General features: G+C 36.2%; 1 protein-coding gene and 1 pseudogene across 1 annotated transcript; both read right to left on the bottom strand.

The window, feature by feature from the left end:
- Positions 1 to 14: 14 nt before the first annotated feature.
- Positions 15 to 11,484, bottom strand: LOC107889493 (uncharacterized; annotated as a pseudogene).
- Positions 11,485 to 12,991: 1,507 nt separating this feature from the next.
- On the bottom strand, positions 12,992 to 15,156 carry LOC107889494 (homeobox-leucine zipper protein HAT14). Its single transcript, XM_016813939.2, has 5 exons — positions 14,756 to 15,156; positions 14,367 to 14,678; positions 13,864 to 14,183; positions 13,700 to 13,779; positions 12,992 to 13,608 (listed from the first exon to the last, which is right to left on the bottom strand). The coding sequence occupies exons 2-5, from the start codon at positions 14,635 to 14,637 to the stop codon at positions 13,359 to 13,361; spliced, it is 921 nt and encodes a 306-aa protein (XP_016669428.1). The 5' UTR covers positions 14,638 to 14,678; positions 14,756 to 15,156; the 3' UTR covers positions 12,992 to 13,358.
- Between the last annotated feature and the right edge of the window lie 225 nt (positions 15,157 to 15,381).

Below are 15,381 nucleotides of genomic sequence, written 5' to 3'. Positions count from 1 at the left end.
AATGGGTATCTTAGTAAGAGCCAAAACTGGATTTTCTTATACAGTAAGATTATTGTATACCAAATTACAAAATATCTCAAACTTAGTATATTTTGGGCAAGAAGATGGGGACGAATTCCAAAACCTTCACCTATACCTAACTATTTATGTTTTGAATAACGAAAATCTTAAGCCATTGCTCGCTGCAAACAAATTGTATTCTTCAATTGTAGACTCTTTTTTATTGCAAGCATGATTGTTTTCAACATGATCCGCAGAAAATTGAGATGAATGTTCTACCACAACAATCTCATCCTTCAAAGGAACAAGATTAGATTTGCATCCTGTTGAAAGAGCCACAGGCCCACCAAACTGGAACAAGGAAAAGCTAGTGTCATCCGTGTGCAATTTGGCATAAACAACATTCTGCCTACCTTCTCCTTTCTCGCTTGTTCTGTTACTTGCAGCCTGCCAGGAACCCCCTTTGAATTAACTTCAGGCAAAGCTTCTTTTTCTGTACCAGGCTCGGGAAACTGAATTTGCTCAGCGTACAAGCCATTGACATTTGAGATTGGACGATAAATGGGAACAGAACCAGGATTAAACAGGGGTGTCCGTAAATGCAGTAGCGTGCTATACGGCATGCATAAAGGTGAGTTGCCGTTAGAACCATAGCCAAGAGCGGCAGTATATAGATAAGGGTTTGGAGGGAAAGGCATTAATCAATTAGCTGGAGTTGCTGGCCAAGAAACAGGATTCTGATGGTAGTAACCCATGGCCGAAGGAGCTTGAAATAGAAATTGTAAATGTTGGTTTTGCATTGATGTAGACATGCTTTGATGCTGAGAACTCGTAAGAGCAGTTGCTTTTCCATCTTCAAAATTTTCAGCAGTTTTTATCAGCAGATTTCCTGATACCTTGTTCCCTCGACCATCAGGTGAATGTCCAAACAATGCCTGGCTTTCTGGAGCAACCCCTCCACTAACATCCTGCTTTTTATCCTTTCCTTTCAACTGACACTCACTGAAGCCATTTTTTGTGTAAAGTGAAGTATCTCTCCCTGCTGACTGTTGACTGGCATCTTCAGAATCTGAAGTCGATGACGATCCCAAATTTCCATGATTTGAAGAGGAGGTATTGCTGAGATCATAGCAAGAGAAATTATCAGAACTAGACTTCCAACTAATCATAGAAAGAGAACTCCCATTCAAGGTAGGATTTCTATTAGGATAAATTCCAATTTCGTCATATGCAGCATTCAGTGACAAGCATTCATCCTGTTTTTCCACATGAAAGTCCTCATTTGTTGCGAGGCTGGAGTTTCTTGATTTGATAACCTTGCTGTGCTCATGATCAGTTTCACCCAAATTTACACTACCTTCACTTGACCATGTCGCACCAGATGACTTAATAAAATTATCATCAGGTCCAGCTCCTATGGCCCCCCAAACTTTCTTGCAGTGAAGTGAATCTCGAGCAGAATGATGTGCTCCAACCATAATTTTATTTTTTAGCTTTCCACAATCTTCACGTATATAATCTTGCATATTATACTTGTTACCTTGGGGGACTTGCTTAGACATATCCAGTGCAGATTCTGATTTGCTCACAGATTTGGGTTCTCTACCTACTCTAGTTGCAGAAACATGTGGCATCATCTTGGCTCTATACTCATTGTGTTGATAGCAACTGCAAGAGTAGCAATTGTATCTGTCACTCTGACTGTTGGAACACTGAAACTTCTCAGTACACTTAACACCACAAAGCTGACCACTGGACCTTGCACTGCTTATCTTTAATTGCCTATTTAATCCATTGATGCTCCTGGAAGGGGCTTCAAAGTTTTGCCCTTGATATCTTGGCTGAGATCTATGAACAGGAGCACTTTCTGAAACAACAGCAACCTGACGCCGAGCACACCGTTTCAGGGATGAATCAAATTGACCATCCTTTCGAAACTTCAATCTCTGCCAAGAAAATTTTGATCGCTCTGTAAAAGGGCCATTCCCATCTTTCACTTCCATACCGTCTCCATCAGGACTATCAAAGATTTGATTTTGCAAACTCAAAGGGGAATGCCCATTTACAAACTGTTCTTCAACATTTGTAAAATCAGGTCTAGACACAATATCACCTGTGTCACCAACAGAATCTTTGCAATTAATAGCAACATTTTCTTCAACCTCTACACTACGTGAAGATTCTTCATTTGAGACATCAAGAGCAACAGAAGTAATACTTGACACGGAACAATATTTTTCTTTCTCTCTTGCTTTTCCATTTAGTCTCTCCTTTCTCCTGTGCTTTTTTTTTTGTTCTTTTGTTCTTTTCCTCTCCTTGCGTTCTTCTTCTTCACGCTTTTCCTTCTCTTCTTCTTCAAGAAGCTTCATCTGTAGAAATCACATGGTATCAGTACTATTTTATCAGAAAATAGAGAACAGACTTACATTTCCTGATAAGCACGAAGGAAAACCTATCCTGAAGTACCAAAAATTATTCAGACCTGCTTTTCTAAGGTAATAATTTCCTTGCATGCAACATGAACACGTCCTTCCAGCAGCTTCAGTGCAAGACAAATAAAGATACTCTGTGCATTCTGGCGTGCTGTGCCTTCCCTGAAAGCCTTTTTAACCTGAATATCAAAATGGATAAATTGAAATGAAGTTTGTAAGAAGAATTATAGCAATAATAAAAACACAAACAACTGAACTAGTAATTTTGCTGTGCCACAACTCTACATACACTATCCATAAGAACCACATAACCAAAGTCCCAAGTTAATTCTTATCAGTCTTTAAATGTGTTCAAAACAAGGTTGAGCCTTAGGTCGGTTGGCATCGTTGCTATTGCAACAATTTGGAGGACATTGGTTCAAACGTGCTTAAACGCGTAATATCCTCCACTTTAGGGAGTGGGGAGAGATTTGGATAGTTTAAACATTGTATAAAAGACAGTATTCAAATCAAACTCCACTTTAGGGATTGGGGAGAGATTTGGATAGTTTAAACATTGTATAAAAGACAGTATTCAAATCAAACTCATCATAGCTCTCGTGATTCAGTTACTTCAAATCTTATAAGATCTTTTTAAACATAGCCTTAAATTTGAACTCATTGAACTTGTGCAGATTGTATCACTTAAATTTACAGGTTCTATATCCTTTCTCGCAGCATCTAACTGTGAAACTTGGATCAACTCACTCTTCCCCACCAAGAACCTCTGGTGTTCTTCCCTATCATTAAAACTCAAGTATGCTTTCACTCCTTTAGATTGAGTAATAGCCTATTATTTCTTAGAAAAAAGAATCTTTATAGACTACTCCCAAAACATCTTCATTTTAGCCAGTACAAAATGTGCCACTCTATGAACACGAATTTGAGCAAAAGGAGAATGAGGTTTAGTACCTGCATGGGATTTGTTCATAATTTAAAAACAACCAACTAGATGGCAGATTAGCATTTCTCTTCAAACAAACTTATAAGAACAGAACAGATTAGCAAGATTGGCTTCATGTCTCAACCCTCAAGATATCATTGCTTACACAACAAATTAATTGCATTTCCTCCTGCCAGCTAAGTAGCTATAGTATTATGAACATCCTATAGTAATCTTCTTGAAGTAACTACAGTACCCCAACTTTATGTAACACGCAAATAAGTGCTTCCAGGTCATTAAGTTAAAAACATAACACCCTATCCTCGAAGTTTAGCCAAAGAAAAATATTCATTTATCATTAGTGCTGCTTTCCTAAGGCACAAATTTCAACCAAAAAGGCAAACTTAAATAGAGAATCTGTCAAAACCAATGGACTGAGTTCTGGTGAATAACTTGCTTGCTGCTAATTAATACATGAAGTCAATATATGCACTGTAATTTTGATAACTTCTTACCAATCACATTCTTGTACACACATAAAGGTTTTAATTTATTCTTTTTTTTATGTAAACAATTGAAAAGAATGCAGCCATATTGCAAGACTTTGAAGCACAAAAAATTAGTAACAATTTGAACATGCCTGTTCTTTAAATATAACAGTCGCTGCATCAAGGAGAAACTGTCGAGCAAGTTCAGGACTCTTTGCATGCTTTTGGGGAAGCGAACACTCTCCATCGAGTTCATTTCCATCCTTGTCAATGGAACCATCATCCTGAAAGATGAGTTAAAAGTTCAACACCACTACCATCCAAACACTCAACCTTTTCTATAAGCCTCACAAAGTTTCAACTACCTCTTCTTCCTCAGCCTCTTCCGCATGCTTAAAAAACCTTCTAATACTTCCACCTGTTGTGATTCTAACATAACCATTTCCAACTACAAGCCTGCAATGAACACATTGTTGGCCCTTTAAAGCATGGGCTTTTACAGAAAGCTCAGAGCAGCGGCCATCCAATTTCCAGGCCCTCAGGGTGATATAACAGGAATTCAAGCAATCAAGATCCAAGCCATTGACTTCAACACTTCCTTTCATGCCAACATTTTCAAATTCCATAATATCTGACTTTCCCACCCCAGTTTCAACTGCCCATTCAAAATGGTGGTAGGTTCCATAAGTGTCAGCAAAAGTTTGGTGCCAATCAGCCTGGACTCTGTCATCAGATACCTGGGTAGGAGTAAGGAAAAATGTTGTGTAAGTCGCATATACTTTGAAAGTTCTGACAGTAACCTCAATAGATTATTATAAAATTAGTCAAATTTTTTATTTTGGACAATTGTTATTTATAAGTAGATGGAAAGAAGACAAAAGCTATTATTGTAACAATAGTTAGTGCACTAATAGGTTTAAGATATGGATGAAGCACCTCATATAGAAAAGCTGTATCTGCAGCACAAAACCAACTAATACATTGAGGTTCTCTTCGCATGCGTTTTAGTTCCTTCAGTTCCTTGAACTCATGGATAACATTTCTTCTGCAATCTCTGCAAAATCTCTTGCCGTTAAAACCTGCAATAAAGATGGGAATGTGAGGCACAAGATCTATACAGGCAAAATTTAAAAACAGCTAATCATAATTAGCTTGTAATGAATATAGTTCACTCCATGCCTAATAATTCTGTAGGAAACTTTCGTAAGAGCAAAAACAGAGACTTCTGGCCATTAATGGTTTCATATAATGCTTGAGAACCAGGGAAAAAGGAAAAGCATAAACCCCAATTGCTACAGGTCAATACATGCTTCTTGGAGATTCCTTAGAATTACTGTAGAAATCAGAGTATTTTATACTAAATAGAACATAAATCAGAGTTTTTATATACAACCTATGACACTACTTTAGGAAACTCTAAGTTAGGAAAGATACTAAATAGGAGATATGATCCCTTAAAATAAGGGATTTTAATAAAGAAAATATCTACAAAATATTCCTAAAATATTTACAGAATATTCCTACACTCCCCCTCAAGCTGGAGAATATACATTGTATAATCCCAGCTTGAATAGGAATTTATTGAACACAGGTTTTGGCAAAGCCTTGGTAAGAATGTCTGCAATTTGTCCTTCTGAAGGAATGTAAGAAAGAGTGGCTGTCTTTTTGTTGACTTGATCAGCAATAAAATGCCTATCAATTTCAACATGCTTTGTTCGGTCATGTTGAACTGGGTTCTTGGCAATCTGAATGACAGATTGATTATCACACAAAACTTCAAAGTGATCCTCCTGATTTGTGCCAAGTTCTTTTAGTAATTTAAGTAGCCAAATTCCTTCGCATATCCCCAAAGCTAGTGCTCTAAATTCAGCTTCAGCACTACTTCTTGAAACAACAGATTGTTTCTTACTTCTCCAAGTTGTAAGGTTACCCCAAACAAAAGTGCAGTACCCACTAGTGGATCTTCTTTCAGTGAGATCTCCAGCTCAACTAGAGTCTGTAAAAATCTTAACAGTTCTGTCTTGTGTCTTCTTAAACATTAAGCCGTGTCCTGGAGTTTTCTTCAAGTACTTGAGAATTCTATTTGCTGCTGCCATATGCTCTTCAGTAGGATTAGTCATGTGTTGACTTATCACATTTACGGGAAAAACTATATCTGGCCTTGTCAAGGATAAGTAGATTAGTTTCCCAACTAACCTTTGAAATTTCTCTCTGTCTACTAAGGACTCATCTTCTTTATTGAATCTCAAGTTTGCCTCCATTGGTGTATCAGCCGGCTTACAGCCAAGAAAACCAGTTTCTTTGAGTAAATCAAGTACATACTTTCTCTGGTTGATCACAAGTCCTTCTTTTGATCTTGCCACCTCCATTCCTAGGAAATACCTTAGCTTTCCCAAGTCCTTGGTTTCGAATTCCCTGTTTAACAACTTCTTCAAATTGCTAATCTCTTCCTCATCATCTCCAGTAAGAATGATGTCATCCACATACACAATTAGGATAGCTTTCTTATTTGTAGAAGTTACCTTGATGAAAAGCGTATGATCGGCAAGGGACTGCTTGTAGCCATTTTGAAGAATGACTTTAGTGAACCTCTCGAACCAAGCTCTGGGTGATTGTTTTAACCCGTATAGAGACTTGTTGAGCTTGCAAACCTTGTTGCTACCTTCAATAGACTTTGAGCCAGGTGGCAATTGCATATAGACTTCTTCCTCAAGCTTGCCATTAAGAAATGCGTTTTTTACATCAAGTTGGTGTAATTTCCAATCGCAATTTACAGCCAAACTTAGGAGTACTCGAATAGTGTTAAGCTTTGCCACAGGTGCAAAAGTTTCTGTGAAGTCTATCCCATATGTTTGCGTGAAACCTCTGGCCACTAGTCTAGCTTTGTATCGTTGGATACTGCCATTGGAGTTATACTTTACAGCAAAGATCCATTTACAGCCGACAGCCTTTTTTCCTTGAGGAAGGTCTGTAATGGTCCAAGTAGCATTTTTCTCTAGTGCACAAATTTCCTCTTCAACAGCCCTTCTCCATTTTGGATCCTTTAGAGCTTCAGCTATGCTTGTGGGAACCTGTTCTTTATCCAAAGTTGCTGTAAATGCTTGAAAAGACGGCATCAATGAATTATAACCAGTAAATTTTTCAATAGGATGCTTGGTGCACTGTCTAACCCCTTTTCTAATAGCAATAGGAAAGTCATCTAGAGTAGTGGACTTACTGATTTCTTCTTCCATTTCGGCAGCTGGACCCAAATCCAATTCTCGGCAAGAATCAGATTGCAAAGCAGTCTCAGGGATATGTCTTCTTTTTCTTGTGTAGACACGAAGCTGTTTGGGTGATGGTGTTTTTTGAAGACTGTCAATTGGAGTAGGTGTATTTTCAGGAAGAGTGTTTAAAGTGGGTGTAGGTGAATTAGTCATAGGTACTACAGGAGAATCAATGGGAGCATTCACAGGTGACAGATCTGCAGGTAATGGCGAACAAGATGGCAATTCTGAAGGTTGAGAATGAAGATTAGAAGGAGATACCTGTTGTGGCTGAAAATCACTCCATGTTTCCCCCTGAATTTCAGCCTGAGTGAAATAGGAATCCTGCTCATAAAATGTTATATCCATAGTGGTGAAAAATCGTTTAGAAGGAGGATGATAGCATTTATAACCCTTCTTAAGTGAAGAATACCCAACCAATACACATTTTAAAGACTTAGGATCTAACTTGGACTTATTAGGAGCAATATTTTGGATAAAAACAGTGCAGCCAAAAATTTTAAGTGGCAGAATGGAGGAGAAGGCTTAAAATGAGGAAAGTGCTGCAAAAATATAGATTGAGGCGTTTGAAATTTTAAAACCTTACTAGGCATCCGGTTGATTAAATATGTGGCAGTTAATAAGGCTTCCCCCACAAATATTTAGGAACATTAGTGGTAAATAGAAGAGAACGAGTAACTTCAGGAAGGTGCCTATTTTTTCTTTCGGCAACGCCATTTTGCTGTGGGGTTCCAACACAAGAACTAATCTAAACTATGCCCTTTTTCTTAAAAAAATCACCTAAAGACCTAGCAAAAAATTCACTGCCATTATCAGATTTAAAGAGCTGGATTTTAGACCCAAATTGAGTGAGAACCATGTTATAAAATTGCACAAAAACACTAGCAGTTTCAGATTTATCTTTCAGCAAATAAGTCCAAGTTATCCTACTGTGATCATTAATAAAAGTGATAAACCACTTACAATTATCAGCATTCTTCACCCGAGAAGGGCCCCAAATATCACTATGGATCAAAGCAAAAGGGTAAGAAGGCTTGTATGTAGAAGGAAAATAAGATGATTTAGTATGTTTGGCAAGAGAGCAAACTTTGCAAGAAAAAGAATTAGGCCTTTTATTAATGAATAGAGCAGGAAACAATTTTGCAAGGTATTGGAAACTAGGATGGCCTAAACGAAAGTGCCATAACATAACAGTATCAACTTTTCCTAAAGCGGTAAATGACTTGGAGATCTCGATTTTAGGAGAGGTAGGGAGGATGTAGAGACCATTATGCAAGCTGGCCTTACCAATCATCTTCTTCGAGTTCAGTGCCTGCAAAGTACAATCACGATCATTAAAAATTACAGAGCAGTGCAAGTCTGTGGACAATTTACTAACAGAGATGAGATTGCACGCCAGATTTGGTACAAAGAGAACATTTTTAAGTGCAATCTGTTCATTGAGAATAACAGTGCCATGTCCCTCTATTTTGCACAAGGTACCATCAGCCGTTTTGACAGCTTTACCAAAGGTATGGAAAAAATTGTGAAACAATGCCTTGTTACCAGTCATATGATCCGTAGCACCAGAATCGAGGATCCAATTAGGAGTCAACTGGGAGGAGAAAAATGCAGTAGAAGAAAGGTTACCTTCTGGATCTTTTATGACCAGATTACCTTCACAAGACCCTTCAAGAAAATTGTTGCCATTCAATCGATGGCAGGTGATAGTCAGACCAGACGAATCTGATGGAGCATCGGAACCAGAAAAATTTTCTGGATTTGAAGTAATCTCCGAAGTAGGAGAAGGAGTTTCGGACATGGTCTAGGTTGAAAAAGAAATCGTAACCTAAGCTGATACCATGTAGAAATCAGAGTATTTTATACTAAATAGAACATAAATCAGAGTTTTTATATACAACCTATGACACTACTTTAGGAAACTCTAAGTTAGGAAAGATACTAAATAGGAGATATGATCCCTTAAAATAAGGGATTTTAATAAAGAAAATATCTACAAAATATTCCTAAAATATTTACAGAATATTCCTACAATTACACTATCATATGAAAGAACAAATCCATTCGAAGAAGAATCATAGACTTCTGTGATAAAACTTATGTTATGGCTAAGTCAACCGACCAAAAAAAATAAAATCCTTCGGTACCTAGTGTTTTAACATTTTTGAAGTAGATTAAGTAATGTCAAACAACCCTAATCTCAGGAAAAATATTTTTAAATTTGCTGGAATTCCATTTCCTCACTTTATGGCCCATCACAAGTTTAATTTCGACAGTTTACCATTTAAAAGGCATGCACACTCATAGCTAGGAAATCAGATGCTCGATAACTAAATTTACTACACAGCATGTCCTAATCAACTAGGAGGGCAGATAATATAAAGCACTCTCGAAGGACGATAAATGAAACTAGCCTTATATTTCTAGCTCCAGTACAAACTGCTTGATCAATGACATAAGACTTCACACCATTCTCTGGCTGAACAATACAGCTAATGGTAACACATTCAACCATAAAGGAGCTATAAACACACCTGTAGATGAGCCTCTCAATAAAATCCTCTTTCTTCATTCTTAAGAGAGATTGCTGAGTTTCCTCTCCTAGAGCTGACCAAAAATCCATAAAGGTGTCACAAGAAAGCCTGGAAGTGTGCAGCGCACATGCTTCTCTTGCTCCATGTCCTCTTCCATAACTAGCAATTCCTTGGCTTATCCAACCTCAACCTCCCCCACCACAAGCATCAGGATAGAGCAACTCCCGCTCCCTTTCACGCGCACTGTCAAATACCTGATTCAATGTAAACATCAACAACTAGACGGGAAGCAAAAACATAATCAGAGAATAGAATTTGACCAGCACAAACATTTTGGAGCCCATCAAGCGATTCTGAGGACAAATAGGAGTCAAGAAGTGTCAATGACCCATCACGAGTTGTGGTCAGACCCCCCCAAGGATGGACAGATGGATCTTGAATTTCATCTTTTGACCCATCTGTCATACTCAATCCACCATCAATTTGGTTTTTTGAGACTCCTGACCTGTTGGAATGAAGATTACCAGCTACTTTCTCCTGCTGCAATGATTTTCCATACATGACAATCTGCAAAAAACCTTCAAGCAGTAGTCCATTACATCTGGAGCAGTACATGTTCTTACGAGCTTGCTCAAAGAGGGTTTGTATCAATTCTAAGGAGCTCCTGCCTAGCTTGCAATGACAGCTCACTCCAGAACTATAATAAAAAGCATTGCACTTTCTTAGTAACTAATAAAAAAAATAATTATAATTAAACAAGTTTGTTATAAAACATATCCATTATTAAATTTATTATCAACACCATCCATATTTGTTAGTACACATGAGAGTGGAAAGCATAGCAATATTGTGCAGACCTACTAGAAGTCTTGGGCCAACAGGACACTCTCACCTATCCCATAGACCCTGCGTCCCCCCGCAATGGATTCAACTACGAAATCTCAAACTTGGAATTTTCACATTCTAACCAACTGGATGCCCCCTTAGGCACAGCACTATCCCTACTTGCTAATGACAAACAAGCACCACTCTTTGAATTGCCAATTCCTCAATCTCTTACTTTGGATAGCCAAAATATATAAAAGATGATAAACAACAATGAAAAGCCACATTGAGCTCCACAAAGAGTAACAAAATTCTTTAAGAACCAACAGTGATAAAGTTAACATCAAACTTATAATTTCTATCACTTACACTACTCAGTTCGAAACCAGGAATAGCACTAATACTTCAGTGCCTTGGCACTAAAAAGACTAGGCAACTAAATGTATAACGTCTTAAGCTAAAAACAAATGTTATTAAGCAACCAATCAAATACTATAATCAAAATTAAAAACACTGACCCAGTCCTGTGACATATATATCACCAAAAAGTTCGATAACAGTTACCCAGAGAGAATTCAAAAATCGAAGAAAATGAAAATATAGTACCTGCTGGGGTTGAATGTAGCCAACATCATCGCTATGTTTAGACCAAAAAGCAAATGAGGCATTACTATACCGCTCATTTCTTCGCGCTAATCCTGGCATCCTTTGATTTCTCAAACTCTCTTTGATTTACAATAATTCACCAATCTTTTCCATTCCCGTCCTTCAATTTCGTTTTGTTTTTATAGACCCAAAAAAGCAGCTAATTCAATTACTGAATCAGATTTTAAAATATATATATAATTCAAAGATAGTGAAAATAGGATTGACTGGGTTGTTCTTTATTCTTCCTGGGATCCTAATCGTATTGAATTTTGAAAAAAAAAAAAAAGAGAAAGGGTGGGTTTTGAGGTTGACGACGATGATCAGATTAGATGCTACCTGTTTTTGTTTTATATATACAATCTCTAGAGGAAGGATTTTGAGGTTACGTGGGAAAGGGGATGATTGCAATTCAGTTGATTAATTATTAATCAACTATTTTAAATAGAATTATTATTATAAAATGCAACGATTTTAAATACATTGTGGTTGTGGCTCTAATTTTCATTTAAATTTGAACCCAGTTTTATTTTTTTAATAATTTTATTGTGGTTGTGGTTGTGGTTGTGGTCTGTTGCACGAGTAACAATATCCATGTTAATTGAGTCATAAATAAGAGAATAATATGCTTTACAGTACTTAAATTCACGTCCTTTTGTTACCAATATTCGTGTCAATCAAGTTAAGACTTAATTTTTTTTAAAATAAAGTTAACCCAATTTTTTAGATTTTTTTTAAATTCAAGTTTTGTTGAAGATAAAACATCAAAAAATTAGTTAATTAATATAATTAACTTAAATATGAATTAAATAATTATTAAGATTCTTATAATTCTAATTAATTAATAACTCTATTTTATATCAATAAAATTAGCACAATCCTTTTAAAAATAAAATAAATTTAATTTCTTTTTTTAAATCAAAATTTTAAATTAATTATACTTAAAATTTTATTTAAATAATAATTTTATTTTAAAATTAGTACAATTTTTTATTAAATTATAATTATTTTTAAATAAAAACATTCTCAATAAATTAAAAATTTCTCCAAACTCATGCTTATATATATATAGATGATAGATTATTGTTTTTTACTTGTGCGATTTATGAGTTTATTGTTGTTACACCCTTATGCCACCACATCCCCTATGCCATGGTAATTCTAAGACGCCATGTTGACTTAGGTGGTTTGATAAGCAACAGTAAAATGTCACTAAAAGAATTGTAACATTAGGTCACAACTTTCCAAATTTACAAATCTTAAGATAGTTCCTTTCAACTCACACCTTACTCAATAAGATCAAATTCAATCCACATTTATAGGTAAAGTCAAAAAAATAATTTAAGGGATCGAAATTAAATTGTAATTTTTATAATAATAAAAATATAATTTTATTATTTTAATAGATTATGTCTTTATAAATTTTAAAAGATTAAATTAAATTTTTATTTTTTTAAAAGAGTCTATATAATCTTACATTTATTAATTTAAAATTTGAAATAAAAAATTTTTATTTTAAAGAAACCGATAGGTATCCTAGCTCCCCTAACTACCCGGCTACCCACATCCTAAACTAAACGTATGATTGTTTCAACACAAAGACTATCATAGCTCAAACCCACACTATGTTAATTACAATTAAAAACCCAAAGTTGATCATTAAATACATATACATTTACTCGGTTTACATTTAACTCTGTTAGTGAGATCATTATATAATTACTTAGATTACAATGAGATGATGAAAACTTTGTAGCACTATTAATCAAAAAATTCAATATCTATAGCTGTTGAGATGGTAAAATAAAAAATAAAAATAGAAGAAACTTGAAATTTTAAAAAATATAATAAAATTAATGAGTAAAAAGAAAAATCATTGTTTTTAGGTGTTAAATGGAATTTTTATTTAGTTTTAAAGAAATAAGTGGATAAGGAAAGCATTAGAGGACATTAGGCTCTGTTCAAACAAACAGGCAACTTTCTAACAAAATTTCTTCCCCATCTTCGCCCCCAATTCAAAACAAAATCTATCAAAAACACAAAATCTCGTTTTTCCCCCCACCACCCATCATATGAAAACTGCTACAGACAAATTAAAAGAAAAAAAAACCCTCCAAGCCAAAAATATTTAACAAAAAAAAAAAAGAAAGAGGGTGGTCACATCTTTGGACTGGTCGGTCAAATCCAATGGTTTCACAAGTAGGCTTCGGGGCTGGGGCACGTGGTTTGAGGGAACAAAAAAGGGGTTATCCACTAGTCTTAGTCAGCGGTAGGAGTCCATTTTTGCCATCGGCGGTGGTGGAAGTAGTGGCGACACGCTCACACGAAGGACACATAGTTAAGGTGGTGGCAGGTAACTGCATGTAAAATGGTTGGGAAGCTTTCAAAGCTCTTAATTCTTGCAGTTCCTTTTGTAACCTCCTGTTTTCCTCTGTCAGTGTCTCGCAACATCGCTTTAAATACTCGCAATCCACTTCCGTTTGCTTCAACTTTGTCCTGTTTTTTCCCATTTTATTACAGCAAAATTATTTAAAAAGAACCCAAAAAAGTTTTCATAATATTAGAAAAAAAAAAAACATTCTTATACCTTGCTCTTCTGTTCTGAAACCAAACTTCTACTTGGCGAGGTCGAAGGTTCAACTGCTTGGCCAAGGCAAGTTTTTGCTTCTGAGCCAACATTTTTAAACAAGCAAATCAATCAAAAAGCTTAACCCTAAATGAAAGAGAAATATTTGGGGTTTTTTAGCTTACGGGATTGAGAGTGTTGTGTTCTTTGAAACTTTCTTCGAGAAAAGCAGATTGTTCTTTAGACAGCCTGAGTTTCTTCCGAGTAGAACCATTGTCATCGTCGTCGCTGGCTCTTGAGCTACCCCTTTCAGTTTCCATTTCCACCTCCCTCTTCCCTCTGCTGCTCCCATTTGTAAACCCGAAATCTACCTGGAATGAAGACGCTGCGCTATTCGGAGATGACAGCGCCGCCCCTTCCTCTGCTTCCTCCCCCAACGCCACCACCGCCAACCGGTTCACGTCTAAACCTCTTCCCCGTCCATCCAATGAACCCATTTCCATCACTAATGTCACAATTAATGCAAAACTACTTATATATTTTCCCCAAAGTCCAACACAACCCAGATTTAAAAATTTTATTTTGGCCGCAAAGAAGCTTTGATACGTTTTCTTCCTTTTATTATCAGAACCCAGAAAATAAACAAGAACGTGACGTAAAGAGAGGAAAATAAGTTAAAAATACTGACCGTTATCAGTGAGCCAAGGAAAACGAAGCTGAGAAGAAGGTTGGACGCGAGGAACTGGAGAGAAAGGAAGAAGATCTAGCTGATGAGGTGGATCTGAAGAAACCCTTTTGTAATCTCCATCTCCGGTAGCAGCTTCACCTTCAAAAGCGTCCACCTTCTCTTGTAACCTGAGCCCCATACAAAACCCTAAATCCTTGCTTGATAACTTTGGGGTTTTGTCAAGAAATGAAAACGACTTTGAAGGATCGCCCAAGCTCAAAGCCAATTCCATTAAAACCTTTTTTTTTCCTCTTCTTTCTTGCAAAGACAACCCTAAAAAACAACAGCAAAGACGGCTTTGAATATCTCTTTTTTCGTAGTGTTCTTTTGGTTTTGAAAAGAAACCCTACCCGATCTTCTTTAATGTAGACACACACCACCTCCTTCCTTGCTATATGGTTCTCCTTTCTTACTCTTTGTTTGGCTTGTGCCAGTTACGATTGAGCGACAAATCCAAGATGACAAACACACGTGAATCTATATAAATATAAACTGGTTCATACACGAGAGAGAGAGAGAGAGAGAGAGAGAGAGACAAATGAGAATGAGAAATAGATATTTTCCAAGCAAGCAATAAAGGCAAAAGGGGTTAGATTGATTACAGTATATTAACAAATGGAATTTGAATAAATTTGACTTTTTAAAGAAATGAAAAAGGGAGAAGATGACTGATGACTGACAGAGAAAACATGAGGGCTTTAAACTGCTGTTTTCTTTTATCGGCAACCACAAGCTTCCTTTGTTTTTTTTTCTCCCTTGTTTTTCAACGACAGGACGCAATCCATTTATTATTTTTTTAGTTTTTATAAACAAAATTAAAAGATAACACGTACCCATAAATATATATTATTCATATTTTTCAAATTAATAAAAAATTATAATGAATATAGTTAAAAAAAATAGAGAATGTTAGTGAATGATTGTGTTGTCACCAAACAAGGGCCAGAAAATCATCATCAACCCAACATGAGAAAAT

The sequence above is a fragment of the Gossypium hirsutum genome, chromosome A09 (genome assembly GCF_007990345.1).
Source record: "Gossypium hirsutum isolate 1008001.06 chromosome A09, Gossypium_hirsutum_v2.1, whole genome shotgun sequence".
In the NCBI taxonomy this organism is placed as follows: Eukaryota; Viridiplantae; Streptophyta; class Magnoliopsida; order Malvales; family Malvaceae; genus Gossypium; species Gossypium hirsutum.
The sequence above is the reverse complement of the archived record's forward strand: the minus strand, read 5'-3'. Positions and strand labels throughout refer to the sequence as shown.

Bases quoted from the DNA above. Each gene is read 5' to 3' on its own strand.
- LOC107889494 (XM_016813939.2), bottom strand. From the start codon at position 14,637: ATGGAATTGGCTTTGAGCTTGGGCGATCCTTCAAAGTCGTTTTCATTT. The intron at 14,184-14,366 runs GTCAGTATTTTT...TTGTGACATTAG, and splicing joins TCCTTGGCTCACTGATAACG to TGATGGAAATGGGTTCATTG. The intron at 13,780-13,863 runs GTAAGCTAAAAA...ATGTTGGCTCAG, and splicing joins AACACAACACTCTCAATCCC to AAGCAAAAACTTGCCTTGGC.